This window comes from Salmo salar, chromosome 15 (genome assembly GCF_965601325.2).
Source record: "Salmo salar chromosome 15, fSalSal1, whole genome shotgun sequence".
Classification (NCBI taxonomy): Eukaryota; Metazoa; Chordata; class Actinopteri; order Salmoniformes; family Salmonidae; genus Salmo; species Salmo salar.
The window spans coordinates 100,844,973-100,872,292 of NC_138305.1; the positions used below are offsets into that span (position 1 = coordinate 100,844,973).

General features: G+C 43.8%; 1 protein-coding gene across 1 annotated transcript; it reads right to left on the reverse strand.

Moving 5' to 3' along the window:
• LOC106572714 (structural maintenance of chromosomes protein 1A) lies at positions 1-24,012 on the reverse strand. Its single transcript, XM_014147143.3, has 23 exons — positions 23,679-24,012; positions 22,941-23,129; positions 22,494-22,606; positions 21,825-22,028; positions 21,238-21,476; positions 20,779-21,037; positions 18,431-18,571; positions 18,139-18,321; positions 17,762-17,869; positions 14,882-15,067; positions 13,225-13,404; positions 12,822-12,968; positions 12,440-12,577; positions 12,009-12,232; positions 11,588-11,729; positions 10,153-10,298; positions 9,733-9,886; positions 5,424-5,534; positions 4,446-4,602; positions 3,180-3,334; positions 2,667-2,888; positions 1,725-1,832; positions 1-1,520 (listed from the first exon to the last, which is right to left on the reverse strand). The coding sequence occupies exons 1-23, from the start codon at positions 23,785-23,787 to the stop codon at positions 1,446-1,448; spliced, it is 3,690 nt and encodes a 1,229-aa protein (XP_014002618.1). The 5' UTR covers positions 23,788-24,012; the 3' UTR covers positions 1-1,445.
• Between the last annotated feature and the right edge of the window lie 3,308 nt (positions 24,013-27,320).

Consider the following 27,320-nt stretch of genomic DNA (forward strand, 5'->3'; position numbering starts at 1 on the left):
TTCTAAAATAGTTGTGTTTATTAACTGAAAATAATCAATCCACTGTCAATGGAATACGCAACATTTCTGAAGCAGGATTGACCCATAACTGGAGTTACCCCATATGTCTTGGACTGATTAAAAATAAATGCCATGGGACACTTTCAAAGCCACTATCAAAAGCAGACATCACTTCCCCAAATCAATGGTACTCAGCTACTAATAACTTTATACCCTAAATAAATTGTCCAAAAGTGATAATACAATTCATAAAGATTGGATAGGAACTTTCTGCTAGAAACAGATGTACCTAGACGTGCTACAGTAGAAACACATTATTAGCAAAGCCTAAGGTAATAATTGCTTTTCATGATCATTTTAAAGTGATGTTCACCAGTTGTCACCTCTATTTAGGTGATAAAATGATATTGGTCACCCTAATGGAGTTCCATGATTATCTCACGACAGTTTGTAATGTACTCGATGCAATTAAAGATCATTAAACAGTATAAAATAAGTAGGGTCCTGTATTTTGCACAGTCATGTGACATGCCTGGATTTTAACCTTCATCTAAAGCTTTTTCATCAAACTGTCCCCTTTTATTTTAGGTCAGATGGTCCAGCACCATCCTCAGACAATAGCTTTCATTTTTGGTGCATTCTCATTTCAAAATAACCCTTAAAATACACGATAAAATCTTGCTGTGGCAGATAATTGCGCAAAACACAGGGCCCAAATGTGTGTCTGCTCTCTTCATCCACCTCAAACTCGACAGGTTCTCCATCTCCAACACTGAGAAAGGTATTATACTGTTTTTCTCCAACACTGCAAAGGTATTTCCTTGGGTTGTTTTTCTTTATGGTTGTACATTGTACAAAAACCTCTTATTTGGTGCCATTCCTGTTGGTGAAACCAACTAGCCATTCCTGACTTGATACTACACTTGATCTTAGGCAAAAGGCAGAGAAATGATAACCATAGGCATTGCTGACATTGAACCACATCGTGAAGAAGTGAAACAACCAGAACAACTCAGTTTGGATCCAAGCTAGTTCGACTTGGGGGGAATCAGATGACATCCGACTGGCAATGAAGCAGACATCAAATGAGACCTAAGGCTTTTCCAATTCTAACACAAATCAGATAATGAAAGTAGCACAATAAATGAAAAATGCCCAAGCAGGCTGTACTTACCAGGATTTCAGATACATACATTTCAGTGAGTTTAAAAAAAAAAGAGGTAGAAAATGGGCAGAAACAGCGAGGGACTAGCTGGACTTTAAAAAAACACTCATTTCCATTGTCAGTTACAAAATGTTTTAAAACGTTTTCAGTTGCCTGCATTAAGGAATACAACCATGGTTCAGTTGACCAAGCAGAGTGTCAAAATGCCAATGAGTTAAAAGGTATGCCTGTCATTTAATTTCGCTCCTCTCCTCCGAGTGATGTTCTGCTCGTTGGGGTTCTACTCATTGGGGTTGGCATCATGGTACACAGACAGGTCAAAGGTTAGTACTTTGCTGATGACGCAATCTCCTTGCTGTGGGGGGGAGGAGTGCTGTCAGTTTTGCCATTATTTCATAGAAAACAGCTAGCACACAACTACATTTTATTATCTAATATGTGAGAGAAAATGTAAAGACAGTCTTATGGAAAGTATTGTTTTTATGCAAAATTCAAAAAAAGGATTTATGGATAGGTGTGTTGCATCTTATGTTTATGCGGTGCTTGTGTGTGAGCATACCTCTGGATAGACCCCTATGAGCGAGTCAGCCTTGGTGTAGAACTCTTCCTTCAGAGAGATCACTATAGCCTGAGTATTCACTGACTGGTCCTTAATGTAGTTGGCCACCTGCAGAGTGATATATTTAAAGAGTCAGGACGTTGAGGTTTCTGCATTATGATGCATTTATTTACCTACATTCCTTGGCAGCCATGTTAGCACCCCCTGGGCAATATTGACCAACAGCAGTCCACTGAATAATAAAGCAATGATAAATACAATATTCTAAATTCTCGTCATGAATGGATAAATGGAACGCTCGAAGGCGCCAACATGGCATCCATTCTTATAGTTGGCCCAACTTTCTAAATATATGGCTCTGGTCACCTGTATAGATGGACAGTATTAGACATAACAGCATGGTCATTACATAAGGGATGTAGTTGGCCACCTACAAAATCTCCAACTCTGTTAGACATAACAATAACATGAGGCACGTCTGAAATGGCATCCTATTTCCAACCTATCCCCTTTATACACTAAGATTACGTGCTTTTTCCATGACAGAATGAGCAGGTGAATCCAGATGCTATGATCCCTTATTGATGTCACTTGTTGAGAATACACTGTGTATGTGTGTTATTCAGAGGGTGAAAGGGCAAGACTAAAAAATAAAAATGTGTCAAGAACTGCAACGCTGTTGGGTTTTTCACGCTCAACAGTTTCCCGTAGGTATCAAGAATGGTCCACCACCCAAAGGACATCCAGCCAATTTGATACAACTGTGGGAAGCATTGGAGTCAACAAGTGCCAGCATCCCTGTGGAACGCATTCAACACCTTGTAGAGTCCATACCCTGATGAAGTGAGGCTGTTCTGAGGGCAAAATGGGGGGGGGGGGGGGTATTAAGTATGGACATTTCATGAGATTAAAATTTAGTTTTTGCAGCAGGGTTTTAGACACCTTGCCGATGTTGGTGTTGTCCAGAGCAGCATCAATCTCATCCAGGACGAAGAATGGGGCAGGCTTGTAGCTGTGTATGGCAAACAGCAGAGCCAGGGCGGCTACAGTCTTCTCCCCTCCAGACAGGTTGTCCATGGGTCTGAACCTCTTTCCAGGGGCAACACAGTTATAGTTGATCCCATCCAGGTAAGGCTCCTCAGGGTTCTCTGGCCCAAGGAAGGCCTGGGGGTAGACAGATATTTAACCAACATGTACACACAGGTGCAGCCAAATATCACAACATCCAAGAAGGAATAGTTGTCTCGCTCACAATTAAAAGCTGATGGTTTTATTTCTTTAGACTAAAAGCAGAACTTTTAGTCCCAATTTTTGTACATTATTTTGAATAAGTTAAATTTAGTTTCTTCTGGGAACACAGTTAACCGTTTAAAAGTCAGCCCCTGCCAAGGACACTCCATTTGACTCAACCCAATAGGACAAAACGATATGCTATCTGGTCACAGAGAGTGATACCTGGGCAGAGCTGTTGCGTGACAGGGCTTTGTAGATCTCATCGATGTTGGTGGATACAGCCTCAAAACAGGCGTTAAAGCGGTCAAACCTCTCCTTCTTGATCTGCTCAAACACCTGCTTGGCTTTCTTGGCTCTCTTACGGGCCGCCTCAAACTCTGGAATACAGAATAGATCATCATGAACACATTATGCAATAATTATACATTCTTTCTTGTTTCAGTAACATTTCATACAGTCAGTGAGAGAGAGGGAGGGATTAAGTTAGCCCATGTCTCTAGACCCAAGTGTAAGCCTGGGTTCTACATTTCTCAATTCCCCCACCTCCTCCTCTGTCCCTGACAGACTGTAGTTTCTCCATGGTCTTCATGTTGGGTTCCACACCTAACTAAACCCTGTCCTCCTCCTCTCTCCTTCTTACCATCGCTGGTCTCCTGGAACTTGTCTCTGACAGACTAGTTTCTCCATGGTCTTCATGTTGGGTTCCACACCTAACTAAACCCTGTCCTCCTCTCTCCTTCTTACCATCGCTGGTCTCCTGGAACTTGTCCCTGACAGACTCTAGTTTCTCCATGGTCTTCATGTTGGGTTCCACACCTAACTAAACCCTGTCCTCCTCTCTCCTTCTTACCATCGCTGGTCTCCTGGAACTTGTCTCTGACAGACTAGTTTCTCCATGGTCTTCATGTTGGGTTCCACACCTAACTAAACCCTGTCCTCCTCCTCTCTCCTTCTTACCATCGCTGGTCTCCTGGAACTTGTCTCTGACAGACTAGTTTCTCCATGGTCTTCATGTTGGGTTCCACACCTAACTAAACCCTGTCCTCCTCCTCTCTCCTTCTTACCATCGCTGGTCTCCTGGAACTTGTCTCTGACAGACTAGTTTCTCCATGGTCTTCATGTTGGGTTCCACACCTAACTAAACCCTGTCCTCTTCCTCTCTCCTTCTTACCATCGCTGGTCTCCTGGAACTTGTCTCTGACAGACTAGTTTCTCCATGGTCGTCATGTTGGGTTCCACACCTAACTAAACCCTGTCCTCCTCTCTCCTTCTTACCATCGCTGGTCTCCTGGAACTTGTCCCTGACAGACTGTAGTTTCTCCATGGTCGTCATGTTGGGTTCCACACCTAACTAAACCCTGTCCTCCTCTCTCCTTCTTACCATCGCTGGTCTCCTGGAACTTGTCTCTGACAGACTAGTTTCTCCATGGTCTTCATGTTGGGTTCCACACCTAACTAAACCCTGTCCTCTTCCTCTCTCCTTCTTACCATCGCTGGTCTCCTGGAACTTGTCCCTGACAGACTCTAGTTTCTCCATAGCCTTCATGTTGGGTGCGCTGATCCTCTGCAGTATAGACTGCTGCTCATTGAGACGCTGCTGCAGTGTGTGCATCTCTGCTTTGATCTCATCCTCTGCAAGCGCATCCTGAGAAAGTGCACACACACACACACACACACACACACAGGCACGCAAACAAAGACACACACACGTTAAGTGACTCATATCCTCGGCTCACACTGCATTTCAAACTCACCTAAAACAACCTTATTGCTGGGTATTGAATCATGACTGAAACAGCTACAGTACACACAGATATAGAGTCTGAGTCTATGTGGAGAGAGAAACTATGTCCCAATTCTCCACACGTCTCCACTTGCACACTCCCAGACACAGCCTTAGTATGCAGGGTTCAGGCATGTGTGTACTTCTTGAAAATAAAGGAGAGCCGCACACTCTAGCTCAGATGCAAAAATGTAATATCCAACGTTTGGACAGCCAAGCTGTCTTCATCAGGGTATGATCACACACACTGCGAGATGAGTCATTTATATAGTGTCAAAAAACACACAGGTGTCTGTAATCATGGCCAAGTGTGGCCTAATATCATTGGTTAATTCTCAAATATTAAAATGGCATACAAAGATTAATTTTAGACTACACAAGCTTACAAACAATTACAATGGCAAAGTCACAATAATCACAAGAATGGCTTCAGATCAAAGTCTATGTTGAGACCGAAGGGAGCAAGGGTCTTTAAATTAAAGATCCAGGCAGCCTCTCGTTTTGACAATTAATTATCAAGGTCACCCCCTCTCCTAGGGAGGGTGACATGTTCGATGCCAATATAACGCAGAGACGAAATCGAGTGGTTTGCTTCCAAAAAGTGGGCCGCAACTGGGTAAGTCAAGTTTTTGCACCTAATGGTGCTACGATGCTCTGAGATACGCACTGTGTGTTCTTCTTACCTTGAGGTCTTCAGACAGGTTGCTGTAATCTATCTCTATGAGAGCCTCTTTAGCCAGGACAGTACTGGACGTTCTCTGACTGCTGTTAGATTCCTCCTGCTGGGAGCTCCCCTAGAGGGGGAGAGAGAGAACACAGTGAGGCAGTCAAGTCAGGTCGGTTGGAAGCAGGGTTGGGGAGTAACGGATTACAATTTTTTTTTAACTGTAATCTGTTACTTTACAAGCAAAAATATTGTAATCAGATAACAGATACTTTGAAAAACTAGATGATTACTTCGAGGATTACTTTTAAATTCAGAAAGGATGTTTGCAGAAAAACATATTTGACACTTATCTGTTTCTCAATCACATTCAAATCAGCATTGAAAAAAGGCGCGAGTTTAAGGTTGTTCCACCTGAGCGAGTCTGACCACAAGTCAGAGACCACTATGATGAAACACCAATTGTGTTTGATGGATTGCAGAAAAGAGCAGGATTAGGCTTTTGTAGGCTACAGTCCAAGGTATGTCTTCCAATGGTGCGACTGCTGTCGGCATCCAAAGATTATCCAACTTGGATAAACGCTTGGACATAAGGATGACAGCAGCGGTGTAGTCTACGGCGACACAGATATCACTTATTGTTGAATCACACTGCTGCTCTCTCATTTAACTATTTGACCCTTACGGATTGTGGTAGTTGTGGATAGCTGTTCACAAATCTAAATGTACAGTTGAAGTTGGAAGTTTACATACACTTACGTTGGAGTCATTAAAACTTGTTTTTCAACCACTCCACAAATTTCTTGTTAACAAACTATAGTTTTGGCAAGTCGGTTAGGACATCTACTTTGTGCATGACACAAGTAATTTTTCCAACAATTGTTTACAGACACTAAGTTGACTGTGTCTTTAAACTGCTTGGAAAATTCCAGAAAATGATGTCATGGCTTTAGAAGCTTCTGATAGGCTAATTGACATCATTTGAGTCAATTGGAGGTATACCTGTGGATGTATTTCAAGGCATACCTTCAAACTCAGTGCCTCATTACTTGACATCATGGGAAAATCAAAAGAAATCAGACTAGACCTCAGAAGAAAAAAAATGTCGACCTCCACAAGTCTGGTTCATCCTTGGGAACAATTTCCAAACGCCCGAAGGTACCACGGACCACGCAGCCGTCATACCGCTCAGGAACTAGACGTGTTCTGTCTCCTAGAGATGAACGTACTTTGGTGCGAAAAGTGCAAATCAATCCCAGAACAACAGCAAGGACCTTGTGAAGATGCTGGAGGAAACAGATACAAAAGTATCTATATCCACAGTAAAACGAGTCCTATATCAACATAACCTGAAAGGCCGCTCAGCAAGGAAGAAGCCACTGCTCCAAAACCGCCATAAAAAAGCCAGACTACATTTTGCAACTGCACATGGGGACAAAGATCGTACTTTTCAGAGAAATGTCCTCTGGTCTGATGAAACAAAAATAAAACTGTTTGGCCATAATGACCATCGTTATGTTTGGAGGAAAAAGGGGGAGGCTTGCAAGCCGAAGAACACCATCCCAACCGTGAAGCACGGGGGTGGCAGCATCATGTTGTGGGGGTGCTTTGCTGCAGGAGGGACTGGTGCACTTCACAAAATAGATGGCATCATGAGGCGGGAAAATTATGGGGATATATTGAAGCAACATCTCAAGACATCAGTCAGGAAGTTAAAGCTTGGTCGCAAATGGGTCATCCAAATGGACAATGACCACAAGCATACTTACAAAGTTGTGGCAAAATGGCTTAAGGACAACAAAGTCAAGGTATTGGAGTGGCCATCATAAAGCCCTGACCTCAATCCCATAGAAAATTTGTGGGCAGAACTGAAAAAGCATGCGCTAGCAAGGAGGCCTACAAACCTGACTCAGTTACACCAGCTCTGTCAGGAGGAATGGGTCAACATTCACCCAACTTATTGTGGAAAGCTTGTGGAAGGCTACCTGAAACGTTTGACCCAAGTTAAACAATGCTACCAAATACTGAGTGTATGTAAACTTCTGACCCACTGGGAATGTGATGAAAGAAATAAAAGCTGAAAGAAATAATTCTCTCTACTATTATTCCGACATTTAACATTCTTAAAATAAAGTGGTGATCCTAACTGACCTAAAACAGAGAATTTTTACTAGGATTAAATGTCAGGAATTGTCAAACTGAGTTTAAATGCATTTGGTTAAGGTGTATGTAAAATTCCAACTTCAACTGTATATTTGAACCCAATGATAGTTGAAGTTTAAGCTGCCTATCTAATCATTGTTTTTGAAACCAGTGGACAGCCAGTGAAAAATGCGCTCTTGCAACAGCTGCATACTGCTGATCCCAGCCTATGGAATAAAAGTAAGGCTTTTATTGCTCAATCTAAATCATGCTGATTAAAGAAAATGCATCCATAGGCCTAATGGACACATGCTCAAGCTCGCACAATTATTTTTATTTAATGTAAAGATATAATTCAATCGTATTATTATATGTAGTAGAAAGCGGTGGGTTAGAAGAAGCCTACATAACCAACCCATAAAGTAAAATTTAACATCCATGTATAGCCAGCTATGTAAACTTTAACATTGATTTATCCTGCAATAGATGTCGTTCAATTATTAACATACATTTTTGTCTTCTTCTAATGCCTCTTAAGGGGAAAGTAATCTAAAAGTAACTGAATGTAATGAGATTACGTTACTGAGTTTGGGTAATCCCAAAATTATGTTACTGATTACAATTTTGGACAGGTAATTTAGTAACAGATTACATTTAGAAAGTAACCTACTGTTATGACGTTGGCCTCTTTGAGTACAGGGAGGACAGTTGACCCCCTCCCCCTTGCACCATCCCCCAACCTACCTCCCCCCACCCAGTCCCTGTGTGAAGGAGTGGTAAAATTCCAGAGAAGAGTCTCTGGCCACATGGCCCATAGAGAGACACAGGAAATTCTTCCAACTCACAGAATTGGGGAACTGAGTGACATTTGTGTTCTGGAGAAGGTATGAAAGATTGGTGAAGAATCCAGCTACGAACTGGTCCGCTTGGTACAATTTTGTGATACTCAGAAGAGACAATATAGCCATATTACCATAAAACGGTTTATATAATAGCCTCAGCGATGAGACTTGCATCCACATGGTTGTATAAAATGTATTAATAAGGATAAAGCTATTTGTAATACATTGAGATGCTATGTACTGATGTTAATGTGATAGAATTGTATTTCTGTACCAAGCTTAACTCAGTCATCGGCACGCCCCCAGGGACACAGACAGGACCAGGCGTCATGTGACATGTTCACTATAAAACCCACCCTGATTTACTTTCTTCAGACCCGGCCTCCACTCCATTGCGAGTTGGCCAATAGGTTTGACCATCCAAGTACTCTACTGAAAGTGAACTATACCACGTGGTTAACTTTTAGACTATCGATACCGACAGAATAAGAACAAGTCTTTGATATTAATTATTAGTCTGCAGCTAAGTAAATTATATCATTGAACGCGAAGACCAACGAAACATCCATTCTATAACGACATTAATGAATGTCGCTTTGAAAGATACATTCTAACCGGGAGAGAGAGAGAGAGGAGAGAGAGAGAGAGAGAGAGAGAGAAACTCTCCAACAGAACGACGCTCCAACAAGGATCCCGACGACACACTGAGCGTAAATATATATTGATTGCAATTGTTCCCGAATGAGTGAGCGTTCAATTGTCAATTGTTAATATTAATGAACTCTGTGTACCTCCTCAGCTGAACATTTTATGACCCATTGTTCTACAAGACACCAGCCATGCCTGTTAGCCACTAGGGCACATTACTCTACCAATTCTTTGTGATGATAATTACTGTTTGTATACTTTATGTGAATTACTTAGTTTAGTAAATAAATGATTTTAAGACAATTGATATATGGATGACTCTTAGTAAAGACTGGGTTCGTGCAGATACAACAATTTACGACGTTTGGAATGAGACTGGACGCGAGGTAAAATACACCATTTAAACCAGAAGATAATCGGCCTATACTATAACAGAATATAATATATAATGTTATAATATAGGAAAGTTATATTAGGAAAATTATAGCTTTGTAATCGGAATATTTTCCTTGGTGCCCCGATCTCCTAGTTAATTACAATTAAACGATTCATCAGTTTAATCTCGTGATAATAATTACAGGGAGTTAATTGATAAACATGTCTTCAGTTTAATGGTACCCCAAAGACACGACACTACCAAACACTGGTCAGAAGGGAGCAAGAGAGAGCGAGAGAAATAAAGAGTGTGTTTAGCACCTCTCCCTGGCCGATGTCGTCCATGGTCCCAGAGCGTAGCGGCAGTCTGATGTCCTGCATCTTACAGGCCTGCAGCAGGTTGTGGCGGTCGCTGCGTTTCTGCTCCAGCTTGGTCTCGATGGCCGTCACCTCTTTCTGCAGCTGGGTCAGCTCCCTGTGGAAATAACACATTGGTCAAACAATGCCAAACTACAATGCTACAAACTAGTAGCAATCTTTCTGAGTCAGCTCCCTGAGGTAAACACAAACAGTTGTCAAACACTGAAACAAAATGGCAACGCTACAACTGTTCTTTTTTCTTAAAACACATAAATAAAGCAATGTAGTAAGTAAAAAAAAAGTTCCTTGTAGAAATGGGTGGAAAAAAGAGGATGAGGGTTTGGTTTGTGTGCCTGGGCGTGTCTAAACTTTGAGACTTACTTGTTGGCTCCTCCTAGTTTCTTACGTATCTCCTCCATCTGGTGGTTCTTGTCGTTGACCTCTGACTTCTTGGTGAGGTGCTGGTTCTTCAGGTCCTGCAGCTGGGACATGGTCTCATCTATGGTCTTCATGTGGCGGTGCTCCTCCTGGGAAACACAGGGAGAAAATGGTTAAAACCGCCTCTTCCAATCTGACCAACAAAGAAAGAAATGACACATTTGATTGACGCCATCGGTCTGAGAATTTAGGCCGCGTCCCAACATTTCCTCGTCATGGATTTAAAAGCATTGGATTGGTGGAGGGTGGTTGGCAGGAGATTGTTAAATCCATGATTGTTAAATCCACGATTGTTAAATCCATGAGCAGGAGTGTGCAATTGCACATTTCAGGAGAAGGGTAGCGAATCGGGACACAGACTTACAGTGCCTTCAGAAAGTATTCATCCTACTTCTCTACTTATTCCACATTTTGTCGTGTCCAAAATGTAGTATAAGCCTGAATTCAAAATGGATTTGGGGTCACTTAGAAATGTCCTTGTTTTTGAAAGAAAAGCACATTTTTTTTGTCAATTAAAATAACATCAAATTGATCAGAAATACAGTGTAGACATTGTTAATGTTGTAAATGATTATTGTAGCTGGAAACGGCTTATTTTCTTATGGAATATCTACATAGGCGTACAGAGGCCCATTATCAGCAACCATCACTCCTGTGTTCCAATGGCATGTTGTGTTAGCTAATCCAAGTTAATCATTTTAAAAGGCTAATTGATCATTAGAAAACCCTTTTGCAATTATGTTAGCACAGCTGAAAACCCGATCGAACATCTCTGGAATAATTATGTAAATGTGATATTTCAGTTTTTTCTAAAAACCTGTATTTGCTTTGTCATTATAGGGTATTGTGTGAATATTGAACAATTGAATCAATTTTAGAACAAGGCCATAACATAACAAAATGTTGAAAAAGTGAAGGGGTCTGAATACTTTCCGAATGCACTGTATGTGTGGGGTACAGAGATGAGGTAGTCATTCAAAAATCATGTTAAACATTATTGCACACAGAGTGAGTCCATGCAACTTGTTAAGCAAATTTTTACTCCTAAACTTATTTAGGCTTGCCATAACAAATGGGGTTGAATACTTATTGACTCAAGACATTTCAACTTTTCCTTTATTTATTAATTTGTAAAATATAATTCCACTTTGACATCATGGGGTATTGTGTGTAGGCCACTGACCAAACATCTGGATTCAATCCATTTTAAATTCAGGCTGTAACACAACAAAATGTGGAAAAAGTCCAGGGATGTGAATACTTTCTGAACGCACTGTCGTTTAGAAGCCGTTTACGTTTGAGTCTTAAGAAGGTAGAGAGGTTATATATTGCCATAGTATCTCTACCTTCTTGAGTCTGTATCTCAGCCTTGTCTTACCTTCTTTAGTCTCTCTATCTCGGTCTCGTCCTTCTTGACGGTCTGCTCCCACATCATGACCTTCTCTTGGTCCTCCTTCAGCTGGTTCTTCTCATAGTCCAGCTGGATGCCCAGACGAGTCTTCTGGGTCTCAAACTCCAGCCTAGAGGACACAAAGAGACACAAAATGGACAACGTTAGCTAAGTAAACCCACTCAGAGAAACTGAGAGACAGGCTAAAGGCAAGGCATGAACTGGATAATGTAAAGGGTCAACAAACTCAGAAAAACTGAGTGACAGACTAGGCTCAAAATGGCTGATGTTAGGTCAAACTACCCAGAGAAACTGAAAGACAGGCGAGTCACAAAATGGACATCTGCAGTGCATTAAAAACAGGTTGACTTGGTTCATATTGACCCATAGGGGATGATGAGAGACTCACCGTTTCTTTGCGATCTCGTTCTGCCTCTTGACCTTCTCCTCCTCGAACTCTCTGATGTTCCTAACGCCAATCTCCTTACAGAACTCGATGAACACCTCGTCTTCCACAACGTTCATACGGTCTCTCAGATTATTGACCTCCTTCTCACGTGATTGGATGATCCTCTTGATGTCGTTGATGCGAGGGCAGAAGTTAGCCAGCTCACTCTCCAGCTTGGACTTCTCCTACAGGAGGTGGGAAAATGACTTGAGTCTAATGAATCACACCTAACACCACTACTACTATTAGTTGATTGATGACTCTTAATGACCAATTATAGGTCATCATGGAAACACAAACGGGCACTTAGAGACACGTTGGTCCACAGCCTCAAGTTACAAAACCAACTGACACTTTGTGCTGTGGCCCACTGTGTTGCTACACCTCCATACCTGCATGTTGAGGGAGAGGTGTCGGGTCTTGGTCTGTTCCAGGTCACTCTGGGAGTATTTCAGTCTCATCTGGAGGCCGTGGGCCTGAGACTGGACCTGACGCAGCTCTGCCTCCTTCCTCTTAGCCTTCATTTGCTCCTGTAGACACAAGAGAGGTGCATTGTGGATAATGTAGTGAGCATCCTCCACAGATTTCTGATACTAAATTAGTTTAGTATATTTTGCACAGATACATCACACACACAGTAGTCAATGAACGGAGGGTAAACAAGTCCAGCACTGGCTTATCAGCACCCAGAATCATGTGCTTTTCAGGAAAGAAACTATATACACAAACCCCAATTCATTGTACAGGCCTATAACATTTTTAGAGACAGGTTACCTTGAGTTCCTCAGTGAGTTTTTCCTTCTTGTCCTTGAGTTTGTCCACAGCCTTCTCATCCCAGCGCCTGGCCTTAGCCTTCAGATCACTGGCTCCACCCGAGATCACACCAGACTTCTGGAACAGAGTACCGTCCAGGGCCACCGTCTGGAGAGAGAGAGGGGGAGTGAGGATGGAAAGAGAGAGGGGGGGGGGGGGGGTGGAGGGAGAGAGAGAGAGGATGGAGAGAGAGAGAGAGAGAGGGAGAGAGAGGATGGAGAGAGAGGATGAGGGAGAGAGAGGATGGAGAGAGAGAGAGCGTGAGAGTGATAGATGGATGGACAGACAGAAAAATACATTTTGTTAGGTTGCATAACTTTCAATCAACCAGTGAAGGTGTGTGTGTGTGTCCATGTGTTTGTACCTTGTGTCTGTAGGGCCCTCCGAAGGCGATGCGTCGAGCGTCCTCTACGTTCTCACAGACCAGTGCGTTACCACAGGCGTACTGCAGGGCCTTCTTAATGTGAGGCGGCTCATAGCGGATCACATCGATCACCAGCTTGGCTCCACGCAGCTCACGCAGCTTCTCATCTGTAGGCTTCACCTGGAGACACAACACAGAGACCCGGACAGTAAAGACTGATACAACCACAGAGACCCGGACAGTAAAGACTGATACAACCACAGAGACCCGGACAGTAAAGACTGATACAACCACAGAGACCCGGACAGTAAAGACTGATACAACCACAGAGAGACCCGGACAGTAAAGACTGATACAACCACAGAGAGACCCGGACAGTAAAGACTGATACAACCACAGAGAGACCCGGACAGTAAAGACTGATACAACCACAGAGAGACCCGGACAGTAAAGACTGATACAACCACACAGAGACCCGGACAGTAAGGACTGATACAACCACACAGAGACCCGGACAGTAAAGACTGATACAACCACACAGAGACCCGGACAGTAAAGACTGATACAACCACACAGAGACCCGGACAGTAAAGACTGATACAACCACAGAGAGACCCGGACAGTAAAGACTGATACAACCACAGAGAGACCCGGACAGTAAAGACTGATACAACCTCACAGAGACCCGGACAGTAAAGACTGATACAACCACAGAGAGACCCGGACAGTAAAGACTGATACAACCACACAGAGACCCGGACAGTAAAGACTGATACAACCACACAGAGAGACCCGGACAGTAAGGACTGATACAACCACACAGAGACCCGGACAGTAAAGACTGATACAACCACAGAGAGACCCGGACAGTAAAGACTGATACAACCACAGAGAGACCCGGACAGTAAAGACTGATACAACCCACAGAGAGACCCGGACGGACGTCCCCGGCCCGGACAGGACTGATACAACCACAGAGACCCGGACAGTAAAGACTGATACAACCACAGAGAGACCCGGACAGTAAAGACTGATACAACCACAGAGAGACCCGGACGGGACGTCCCCGGCCCGGCAGAAGACTGATACAACCACAGAGAGACCCGGACAGTAAAGACTGATACAACCACAGAGAGACCCGGACAGTAAAGACTGATACAACCACAGAGAGACCCGGACAGTAAAGACTGATACAACCACAGAGAGACCCGGACAGTAAGGACTGATACAACCACAGAGACCCGGACAGTAAAGACTGATACAACCACAGAGACCCGGACAGTAAAGACTGATACAACCACAGAGAGACCCGGACAGTAAGGACTGATACAACCACAGAGACCCGGACAGTAAAGACTGATACAACCACAGAGAGACCCGGACAGTAAGGACTGATACAACCACACAGAGACCCGGACAGTAAAGACTGACACAACCAGACAGAGACCCGGACAGTAAAGACGGAGGTAACTGTTAGGATTCCACCCTATGTAAGTGCGACCAGTCCCATTAATCGCAGTCTTCCCCAGTGTTTTACCTCCAAATAGACAAGGTTGAAGGAAGGTCTCCGGCTCTCCGCTCTACTCCTTGATGTACTGGATGCAGACTCATTCATCCATCCATTCATCCATCCATCCATCCATTCTTAGCATCGTACCTCCAGATAGTCGAGGGGCAGGAAGGTCTCCGGCTCTCCTCTCTGCTCTTTAATGTACTGGATACAGTCTCTACCGGTCTTCTCTGAGTCCACGATAATGGCGTCCATATTCTTGCCCAGCACCTTGGTCACAGCGATCTGAAACTTCTTCTGAGTGGGCTGACACAGGTCGATCAGACGGCCATACTGGAGGGAGGGCGTGGGGAGAGAACGATAGCATTGGAATATGTAAAAACCATTTCACGATGACTTCAATGTTCTGATGACTCAGTTAGTAGAGCATGGCGCTTCGCACGCATGACTGGAAATCGCTTTGGATAAAAGCGTCTGCTAAATGGCATATATTATCAATATTCCAAAAGAAGAAACATGTCTAGAACAGAGAACAGGTGTGAGGAGAGAAGAACAGAGAACAGGTGTGAGGAGAGTAGAACAGAGAACAGGTGTGAGGAGAGTAAAACAGAGAACAGGTGTAAGGAGAGTAGAACAGAGAACAGGTGTAAGGAGAGTAGAACAGAGAACAGGTGTAAGGAGAGTAAAACAGAGAACAGGTGTAAGGAGAGTAAAACAGAGAACAGGTGTAAGGAGAGTAAAACAGAGAACAGGTGTAAGGAGAGTAAAACAGAGAACAGGTGTAAGGAGAGTAGAACAGAGAACAGGTGTAAGGAGAGTAGAACAGAGAACAGGTGTAAGGAGAGTAGAACAGAGAACAGGTGTAAGGAGAGTAGAACAGAGAACAGGTGTAAGGAGAGTAGAACAGAGAACAGGTGTAAGGAGAGTAGAACAGAGAACAGGTGTAAGGAGAGTAGAACAGAGAACAGGTGTAAGGAGAGTAGAACAGAGAACAGGTGTAAGGAGAGTAGAACAGAGAACAGGTGTAAGGAGAGTAGAACAGAGAAAGAGACCGTGTTTCTACTGGACCAGTTGTCTCCACCTCTGAATACTCAGCTAAGAAAAGACTACTGACATTTACTCCTGAGGTGCTGACCTGTTGCACCCTCTATAACCACTGTGATTATTATTTGACCCTGCTGGTCATCTATGAAAGTTTGAACATCTTGAAGAATGATCTGGCCTTATTGGCCATGTACTCTTATAATCTCCACCCGGCACAGAGTAATGGCCTGTTTTTCCTAGCCACCGTGCTTCTAGATCTGCATTGCTTCCTCTTTTAGGCTGGGTTTCTGTATAGGCACTTTGTGACAACTGGTGATATAAAAAGGGCTTTATAAAATAAATGTGATTGATTGACATTGACAGGCATAGAAAGTGAACTCTGTGGTTGTCCTGTGCCAGCATCCAGTCCCACCACAGATCTGCGGTAGAGTTTCTTCATGCTCTCTGCTTTGTCTGGTAGCCTCTAGCCTTTACAGGGAACGGTGTGGTAACTATATGCTAGCTGTTAGCCTCCAGTGATCCTTCCACAGGTTTGGTGTGCAGTCTCCTGACCCTCTCCATGATCTCAGGTTTGCTTTAGCTAGCCTCTGACCCCAAGCCTCTACAGCTAACGCTGCGTTACCCTATGCTAGCCTCTGACCCCCTAGCCTCTACAGACAACTCTGTCGTTACCCTATGCTAACCTCTGACTCCTAGCCTCTACAGACAACTCTGTCGTTACCCTATGCTAGCCTCTGACTCCTAGCCTCTACAGACAACTCTGTCGTTACCCTATGCTAGCCTCTACAGACAACTCTGTCGTTACCCTATGCTAGCCTCTGACCCCTAGCCTCTACAGACAACTCTGTCGTTACCCTATGCTAGCCTCTACAGACAACTCTGTCGTTACCCTATGCTAGCCTCTACAGACAACTCTGTCGTTACCCTATGCTAGCCTCTACAGACAACTCTGTCGTTACCCTATGCTAGCCTCTGACCCCAAGCCTCTACAGACAACTCTGTCGTTACCCTATGCTAGCCTCTGACCCCCTAGCCTCTACAGACAACTCTGTCGTTACCCTATGCTAGCCTCTGACCCCTAGCCTCTACAGACAACTCTGCGTTACCCTATGCTAGCCTCTGACCCCCTAGCCTCTACAGACAACTCTGCGTTACCCTATGCTAGCCTCTACAGACAACTATGTCGTTACCCTATGCTAGCCTCTGACTCCTAGCCTCTACAGACAACTCTGTCGTTACCCTATGCTAGCCTCTACAGACAACTCTGTCGTTACCCTATGCTAGCCTCTGACCCCAAGCCTCTACAGACAACTCTGTCGTTACCCTATGCTAGCCTCTACAGACAACTCTGTCGTTACCCTATGCTAGCCTCTGACCCCTAGCCTCTACAGACAACTCTGTCGTTACCCTATGCTAGCCTCTACAGACAACTCTGTCGTTACCCTATGCTAGCCTCTACAGACAACTCTGTCGTTACCCTATGCTAGCCTCTACAGACAACTCTGTCGTTACCCTATGCTAGCCTCTGACCCCAAGCCTCTACAGACAACTCTGTCGTTACCCTATGCTAGCCTCTGACCCCCTAGCCTCTACAGACAACTCTGTCGTTACCCTATGCTAGCCTCTGACCCCTAGCCTCTACAGACAACTCTGCGTTACCCTATGCTAGCCTCTGACCCCCTAGCCTCTACAGACAACTCTGCGTTACCCTATGCTAGCCTCTACAGACAACTCTGTCGTTACCCTATGCTAGCCTCTGACTCCTAGCCTCTACAGACAACTCTGTCGTTACCCTATGCTAGCCTCTACAGACAACTCTGTCGTTACCCTATGCTAGCCTCTGACCCCTAGCCTCTACAGACAACTCTGTCGTTACCCTATGCTAGCCTCTACAGACAACTCTGTCGTTACCCTATGCTAACCTCTGACCCCAAGCCTCTACAGCTAACTCTGCGTTACCCTATGCTAGCCTCCAGGTCTTACCACAGATCCGGGGTACAGTCTCTTGATGCTGTCCATGATCTCTGCTTTGCGTGCCTGCCTGCTGTTCTCCTGTCTGTCAATCCTGGCATCTCCTAGCTGCTCCATCACCTAGGGAACAGACACAGAAAGACAGGCTGTCAATCACATTTCTTAATGTCCTCAGCCCAAACCATGTATATGACAGGATCCAGGGACTTGCCATTTGCTAGAAAATCCATAACAGCAAAACTGAAATGATAAGATTCTGTTTTTTTCCCCAGATTGGCATTTGTGATACAGCTATCATGTAATGTCAACACAACATGTTTTGTCTTTCCCAATATGTTTCAGTATCAATCAATGACTGATTGAATGATTGACAGATAGCGTTCCAGTACCTGATTGAGTTCCAGGTTGATCTCGTCGATCCTGTTCTTTGCCCCCTCCACCTGCTCAGTCAGCTCCTCCTCCATTCTCTTCTGTTCATCCAGAGACTGCTTGCTGGTGGTAATGTAGTCCTCCAGCTTCTCAATACGCTTCTGGTTCTCCTCTATCTCACGGATCTTCTGCTTGATCTTTGCCTGCAGATGAACATTTGAATAACGTTTCTCTCTCTTTGGTCACTCCTTCAACTTTTCCGTTGGGTGCCCCAATGAGCACAACTCTTTATTCTGTATCAGCATCCTTTACCTCAGTCTCCACTTTCTTCCTCTCTTCCAGGTCGAGGCGATCCTGGTCTGCCTTCTGGTCTCTGTTGAACTTCTCCAGCTCCTGGGCAAGAGTGGCCGCCCGCTTACTGGCCTCCTCCTTCAGACGGTGGTACACCTTCACCTGGGGAGGGAAGGAGGGGGAAGAGGTGGAGAGTAGTAGATATTACTGGATGGTTCAAATCAAATGTTATTTGTCTAATGCGCCGAATACAACAGTGAAATGCTTACTTACAAACCCTTAACCAACAATGCAGTTAAGAAAAAGACCTATAATAAATAAGAAATAAAAGGAACAAATAATTAAAGAGCAGCAGTTAAATAACAATAGCGAGGCTATATACAGGGGTTACCGTTAGCTAGCCAGCCAATCAGAATGCTGATTGGCTGAAAGCTGTGGTATATCAGACCGTATACCACAGGTATGACAAAACAGTTATTTTTACTGTTAGTAACCAGTTTATAACAGCAATAAGGCACCTCGGGGGTTTGTGAAATATGGCCAATATACCACGGCTAAGGGCTGTATCCAGGCACTCTGTGTTGCGTCATGCATAAGAACAGCCCATAGCCGTGGTATATTGACCATATACCACACCTCCTCGGGCCTTATTGCTTAAATATATCACACCTCCTCTGGCCTTATTGCTTAGGTCACCTACATATTTATTGGCGTGATCGTAAGTCTGGCCAACCTGGGATATGAACCAGCAACCTTCATAACACACGGTTTTCCTCTAGTGTGAGGTCCAAAAATACACCAGATCCTGTCCCTGGCTCTTGGCCACCTCCTCCATGCTTCTCTCCTAATGACCCTTCATAGATCATAATGAAGCTAATGACTGTCAAAATGACTGTCCTGTGAGGATTCAATTGGTCAGATCAGCTTGGCAACGGTTGACAGTAACCAGACCGCTCTCACCCACAGAAGAGGGGAGGAGGGAGCTGGTGGGGGTTGACAGCTCACACCCTGTCATAAAGAGGACTCTTTCTTTTCCCCTCCAGTAAAATCCACCAAGGAATGTTCTTTGTTAAAAAAAGAATACTGGAACAATATTTCTAACATAAGAACATGGGCAATGGTCAGAGATAAACTGTCATATTGGTTTTTATTTTGTGATGTCATTAAAAAGGTTATAAAGGAAATACTGTAACTTGAAAAGTATTTACACTACAGGTATGAAGTCTCCATCCTTAACATTGTATATTAAATATGAAAAGTTATGAACGTATTTGTTAAGCTAGAAATGTGATTTTTAGGAGGTACAAGAGAATCTATCTGCTATAAACTGTACATAGTAAGTAGCCACGCCCTGACTGAGGTCAGAGAGCGTGTCAGACTGACGGAACCTTATCCTTCGGCCAGAGTGCATAAAAAGCTTGGTAACAGAAATTAACATTAGACCAGGAAACATTTTAAATGGTTGGAACTTTGAACCTCAACACGAGGTGAAGGAAATCAACTCACCTCCCAGACTAGACCAGAACATTGCCAGGCTGCAGCTCTGTGCGTGTAAAGTGTTTAAAACTCTGACTATTAACACGAGGTGGAGAGAGGAGAACTCCCCTCTCAGACAATCACTGGTACAGCTGATTAGCTGTCTTGAGTCAAATATCTAGAAAAGCGAACTCTTCAAATCATCCTACTGTACTACTCTTCAAATCACTGTACCCTAAAACGCTCATCACCAATGGGAACAGTCGACACAGCTGGCTATCTTCCAGAGTGAACAACAGTAGAAGACGGGAAAAGGGAGACCCATTTTGGACAATCAGAGCCATAAAAGCTTGCCGCTGAAAGGCCAACAAACTTCCTAAGTAGGGCTGGTTCCGACCGAGATAAACGGCGAACGAAGGCATTCACACATAACGTAAGTACATTCATGATTTCTGATTCCAAACGGGTGGCGGTTTGTGTGAAATGTATATGATTACTGTGACAATAGTTCTAAATTGTACCCCTCTCTTCATTTTCTGTGTAACAAGCCGCCATATGTTGTCAGTCTGCTAGGGACCTTTTTCTCATGTATTAAGTGTGTATGTTTATTCTGTGTTATTATTTAGTTAGCTAGTAAAAAAATAATTAAACCAATTTGTGTAGTACTGAATCATGAGTACGGCTGGAGATGGTAACTCTTTAAACAACCGCTCTCGTGGTGCCCCAGATCCTAATGAGTTTAAATGTTATATGATTCATTTAAAAAAATAAAAATAAAAAAATCGGGTAACAACTAAACATAGTTAGTTGATTAAATAAATAATAGTCATCGGCTTAATGAAAGTAAAGTCACCACAATCCTTATGACTCTTCATAGGCTCCCAGTCTCGAACCTGATTTTCCTCCAGTGTGAGGTCCTGTCCCTGGCTCTGGGCCTCCTCCTCCATTCGGTCGTCGAACTCCTGCCGGGCCATTTCCACGGAGCCCTGTTCTTTCTCCAACTCATCCATGTCCCCCTTCCTCTTCTTGTACAGCTTCTGGGCGTTCTGGAGGGACTTCTTGGCTGCTTCTAGTTTTTTTATCTTGTGGGAGGTGTTTTCTTTGGCCTTGATGTACTGGGGTCGCTTTTGGTTCAGCTCAGCGTCCTTCTCCCTGTAAGGGGGGGTACGATATTCCCTCTTTAACTTCCAAAATGGCAACTATTTCCCCTGGCCTATCAAATCTCCACAATTTCTTAGGCTCCTTCCTCACGAGCTATCCCTCCTTTCCCTCGCTCGCTCACTCCCTACTCGCTGGTCTCTCATCACCTCCCCAGCTCTTTCTCCCTCCCTCCATCCATCATCCCCACTTACTTGATCTCTTTCTCCACAGTCTGTTGGTCTCTCATCATCCTCCCCAGCTCTTTCTTCTTCTCCTTCAGTTCCTCCTCCACGTGGTCCATCTTCTTGCGGTCCTTGTCAATCCCCTTGTTGTGTTGCGACAGCTCGCGGTTCAGCTTCTCGATCTCAGCATCATTGTGATACAGTTTGAACAGCTGCATCTGGATGTGGGCTTTCACCACCTCGTCCTTCAGACGCTGGTAACGCTCAGCCTAGAGAGGAGGAGGCAGAAAGTGAATGTGTGTGTGTGTATTGAAGGAAAAAAACAAGCCCTGCACTTCCTTTTTCAGGTGAAAAACAGGAAAATGTTTATTCCATTTCACAGGGCTAACATTTTGACCAACTGGTCTTCTTCAATGTCAGATGATAGTGACAAAATGTGTGTCATAAGAACCACAACAAAGGACTATAAGAATGGAGGAAGGGATGAGAGTATGTCAGTCTAACAATCTCACTCTCAAAGTCCCAGTATGAACTTCCACCAGAAGATTAAAACATGAGTGACGGGGAGAGGGAAAGAGCAGGATGTGGTGCTACCAGACAGGATGTGTCCCCCATACCTCCTCTTTCTCCTGCTTGGCCTCTTTGCGTTCCGCTGCAATGTTTTTCTTGCGGTGGTAGTTGAACTGTGTGTCCTCCTCAGCCTTCACCATCTCCTTCTTCCTGCGGTCGTACTCCTGAGCCAACTCCCCAGACCGGGAGATCTCCTCAAACAGAGCGGTACGCTCCTTAGGGTTCTTCATGGCTATGGACTCCACAGCACCCTGATTGGTGAATACACAGAGGTCAAAGGTTACTAACACTGTCATACATAGGTTAAGAGAGGTCCATGGACAAATGGTCTCTAGAGTTTTAATTCAGTTATAAGAAAACTCTACACACATTCTGCTTAATTATGTAAATCGTTTGCATGTGCGTGATATATTGTGAACAAAGATCAAGAAAATGCTTGTGTTCATTTATACCATTTGTTTGCTTGTGACTATATTAGTGTGAGTGTGTGTGTTTATTTTATTTAACGAGGCAAGTCAATTAAGAACAAATTCCTATTTACATATTTATTTATTGACGACGCTGGGCCAATTGTGCGCCGCCCTATGGGACTCCCAATCACGGACGGTTGTGATAAAGCCTGGAATCGAACCAGGGTCTGTAGTGATGCCTCTTGCACTGAGATGCAGTGCCTTAGACCTCTGCACCACTCGGGAGCCCTGTGTGAGTTATCTCACCTGGAAGACGAGGAAGTTCCTGGCCTTGATGAGGATGCCTAGTTTTTCCAGCTCCTCGCTGTACTCTGCCAGATTCACCACCTTACTGTTGATTCGGTACTCTGACGACGAGCCTAAGACATGCATAAAAAGGGGTAAAACTATTATTATATGCATTACTGTGTGTGTCCTAAGCTCTTCACTGTACTCAGCCAGACCCTCTGAGGAGGAGCCTGACACACACAGACAACATGGAAGATGGTTGTTATGCAGACTGACGCAGATCCTTACTTTTATCTACAGGATATTTTTGTTTGGGATGTGCATATCAACCTTGTTTGCGCCATCAGATATATAAACATCTTCAAAGAGGACCAGACAAAATTGAGTTAGGTGTCATTAACCACACAGTTTCTCTCTACCAATGGATCTGTGTTGAGAAAATCAGTGGGGACAGCCGTGGCTTACCAATGATGATTCTGGTGAAGGTGCGCTCTTCTCCACTGTCCTCATGGTACACCATGCTCACAAACGCTCTGTTGGCTGCTGGTTTCCCCACGGGAGCTCCGTGGATCAGGTCCTTCAGAGTCTTCACACGCAGGTTACTGGTCTTCTCAGCCAGCACAAAGCTGATGGCGTCCATGAGGTTGGACTTGCCTGGGAGGTCAGTGAATTATCTATTCAAGTCTTGCAAATATGGTTGATTTGGAAAAGGACGTAACTAGCTGGCTAGGTTAAGACTACATAATAAAAGTGCTGCTCTAATGTTTATGCATGTGAGTTCTCATTTATTTGTTCCTACTGACTGGGTGACTGTCAGGGAAGGAAATGTGTAGGGCGAGTTCGTTTTGCATGTCCCGGTGCATCGAGTAGGCAGTGTTTACACATTTTACACAATTTTATTGGTCAAAAACTCTCCACCTACCAGTGCACCTGGCCATGCAAAACGAAGTTGGCCATTGCTAGCTATCCAGCTAAACATTATGGAGGCGTGGCTAACTACAGTTATAGCCAATATTAATTCAAATGCAACGGTTCATATGCATGAACATTGCTGTCATTGTCAACAAGGTATTGAAGCATTGCAGCTTGAAACAAATGTAGCAAATAGACAACCCGGCTAAACTAGTAACGTTACCAGTAGTGCTGTAACGCTAAAATAAGCATTAGCTAGATAGAATACTTGCAATATTGACCATAACTTACCGGATCCATTGGGCCCAATAATCGCAGTGAACTTGTGAAAGGGGCCGATGATTTGTCGGCCCTTGTAAGATTTGAAGTTTTCGATCTCTATCAGCTTCAAATAACCCATTATGATCAGATCGCTTGTGCGAAAACAAAGAATCTGTGTTGTTGTGATAGCAGCTAATGCTAGCTAGCGATTGAACTCGTACCATGCACGCAAATTGTAAATATTTGTTAAAAATAATCAAAAGTTACATTATCGATCGGTGTGCCAGGCTAACTAACGCGATTACCTCGCAACAACAATGCGCCATTTTCCAGTCCTGCAGGATTGGAGACCACTGAGCGCGCGTAAGGGAACGACTTCTCGCGAGATCTTCATGCTATGATTAATCAAAATGCCATAATAAACTTCAAGCGTTTATGTTTATGTCGAATGTCAGTACACTGACTGATACAATTATACCGTTTAACTGATATCAGACCGCAATCATTTTATAAGGTTTACATGCCAAAGCAACCAAATATCTGTTTTGTTTAACTTTTCAGCCAACTACAGCCCCGTTCAAAACTATAGGGAGAATGTATAAAATTGATTTGCCGATGGACAACCTTTCCAATGTGGAAGTGGAACGCCGACTGGCCGCGGAGGCTGCGCTCCAGGCTCGGATCTTCAAGCATTGGAGAGAAGAGAACTGGAGGAGATGGAGGGTCAGTGAGAGAAGGCCTTCGGGAAGCAACAGAGGGCAAGATATAGACAGACAGTGGGGTGTATTCATGGATGCCAAGGGAAGCCAGGCTTCCCCCAAAAAATGGCCAAGAAAAAAAGAAAAATACAAACACGATTCCTTCAATTCACAAGAGGCTAAATGTACACTACACGGCCAAATGGATATGGGCACCCCTTCAAATTAATGAATTTGGCTATTTCAGCCACACTGGTTGCTGAGAGATGTATAGAATTGAGCACACAGCCATACAATCTCCATAGACAAATATTGGCTAGAGCTGCCCCAATAAACTGTAAATGCTGTTATTGTGAAGTGGAAACGCCTAGTTGCAACAATGGCTCAGCCGCAAATGTTCATCGGGAGTTTCATGAAATGGGTTTCCATGGCCAAGCAAGCCTAAGATCACCATGCGCAATTCCAAGCGTCGGCTGGAGTGATGTAAACCTTGCCGCCATTGGACTCTGGACTCTGCCCCAATGCATAGTGCCAACTGTTTGGTGGAAGAGGAATAATGGTCTGGGGCTGTTTTTCATGGTCTGGGTTAGGCTCCTTAGTTCCAGTGAAGGGAAATCTTAATACTACAGCATGCAAAGACACTCTAGACGATTCTGTGCTTCCAACTTTGTGGCAACAGGTTGGGGAAGGCCCTTTCCTGTTTCAGCATGACAATGCCCCCGTGCACAAAGCAAGGTCCATACAGAAATGGTTTGTTGAGATCAGTGTGGAAGAACTTGACTGCCTGCACAGAGCCCTGACCTCAACCCTATTGAACACCTTTTGGATGAAATGGAACGCCGACTGCGAGCCAGGCCTAATCGCCCAATATCAGTGGCTGAATGGATGCAAGTCCCTGCAGCAATGTTCCAACATCTAGTGGAAAGCCTTCTCAGAAGAGTGGAGGCTGTTATACCAGCAAAGGGGGGACCAATTACATATTAATGCCCATGATTTTGGAATGAGATGTTCGACGAGCAGGTATCCACATACTTTTGGCCATGTAGTGTATCTGACCGGAGAAAGCATCCAAGCAAATGAAACAGCGCCCCTCTGTCTCAGTATGTGTAGCATATCTACCTGATCATGTCTGGTCAGAAAGAGTTTGACATTGTTGCCCCCGTAGCATTGAATGCAAGCAAAGCCAGAGAGCATTTGGCCTCCCTTGATAATTTAAAAATATAAAATAATAGCCAATCGGCATTGAGCTAAACTGAGTGAAATCCACTGTGAATGGTCCTGGCACACTAAAAAAAGTTTCAAGGGAAGCCAGTTTGGATTTGGCTTCACACCAATCACATCACATCAAGCCAAACGTCATTATTGACAGAACATTTGTAATTGTTGCATCTCGTTGTGTTGTTGTCCTCTGGTGGCTAGCTAGCTAGCTAAAATTGTCCCTTTCCTAAAATTGGATGGAGATGTGGTTTTACTTAATTCTCTGTACTGGCCAATGATTATAACAGCGATTCTGATCCAACCATATATTCATACATTGTGCCCCTGGCCTGAGAGGATGGAAATTCAACATGGTAGACTAAGATGTAGTAGACTAATGTTAACTAGCTGGCTAATCGTTGCCCATGAACGGAAGTTAGGCTAGTGAGCAAGCATTTTAGCCAGGTAGCCTAGGACAACAAAAACTAAAAGCATTTACTGTATCACGGAGTCATAGACAGTTTTGGCAACATGAAAGACAGGAGGATGGCGTTGGTGTTTCTCTACAAGTAGGGGGAGTCAACATGTTTTTTCTACTTGCATGCACACACACACCACAAAAACACACACATACACTCTAACACACACACCAGCCAAGGATGCAGATCAGGAAGCCAGTCTGGTGAGACTGTGAGCCGTGACATGGTGAGTACTCACAGGGTTTCTAACATTATAATTACAAAACGAATTGAAGAAATTACATGATGTCTACACACTCACTCAGGAGAGATAACGAGCACATTAGACGTGACAACACACACACACACACATTATACGTGGGCAGAGTGAGTCTCCTTTTATAAAAGCTTTTCCCCTTGTCTCATTTGCCTGACTGACTTGGTATGAATGGATTCATCCCAGTGGGAAGCATCATTATAAATGCTTATGGTCACGCTGTTTTTTCATGTCAATTATGTGGTTTCTGTTAATTACCCATTATGCATAATAGCTTCGCTGCACTACAGACACAGACATTGTGGTTCAGACAGATATCTCCAGAGCCATTTTAGCAGGTAGTCTCTTGAATTAGGAGGTTCAACCAGCCTGATCTTGTGAGCTGACATTCTGTTTCACTCAAGTGAAGTATCAGAGCGGACTGTCTGGTTACGAGGCTAATTAAGTCTATGGCTAACCCTTCCTCGAGGTAAAAATTGACAAAATGACAAATCTAAAGTCAGACTACACATTACCCCGAATAGTAAGGGAGAAGAGAACATGTTAACCTGGCTGGTTGAGAAAATTCCAAGACTGTGCAAAGCTGTCATCAAGGCAGTTGGTGGCTACTTGGAAGAATCTGAAATATAAAATATATTTTGATTTGTTTAGCACTTTTTTGGTTACTACATGATTCCATATGGGTTATTTAATAGTTTTGATGTCTTCACTATTATGTAGAAAATAGTAAAAATAAAGAAAAACCCTTGAATCAGTAGGTACTCATTCAGTAGGAGAAGGTACTCACACCTACTCATTCAAGGACATATATATGTATGTATGTGTGTGTATATATATATATATCTACAGTTGTAGTCGGAAGTTTACATACACTTAGGTTGGAGTCATTAAATCTCGTTTTTCAACCACTCCACAAATTTCTTGTTAACAAACTATAGTTTTGGCAAGTCGGTTAGGACATCTACTTTGTGCATGACACAAGTAATTTTTCCAACAATTGTTTACAGAGAGACTATTTAACTTACTGTGCCACAATTCCAGT

What these genes read in the sequence shown, in the direction of transcription:
- LOC106572714 (XM_014147143.3), bottom strand. Translation starts at nt 23,787, where the DNA reads ATGGGTTATTTGAAGCTGATAGAGATCGAAAACTTCAAATCTTACAAG. An exon ending in TCAACCTGGAACTCAATCAG is followed by an intron (nt 17,870 to 18,138) that starts GTACTGGAACGC and finishes TCTGTTCCCTAG; the next exon opens with GTGATGGAGCAGCTAGGAGA. An exon ending in TCATAGGGGTCTATCCAGAG is followed by an intron (nt 1,521 to 1,724) that starts GTATGCTCACAC and finishes TCCCCCCCACAG; the next exon opens with CAAGGAGATTGCGTCATCAG.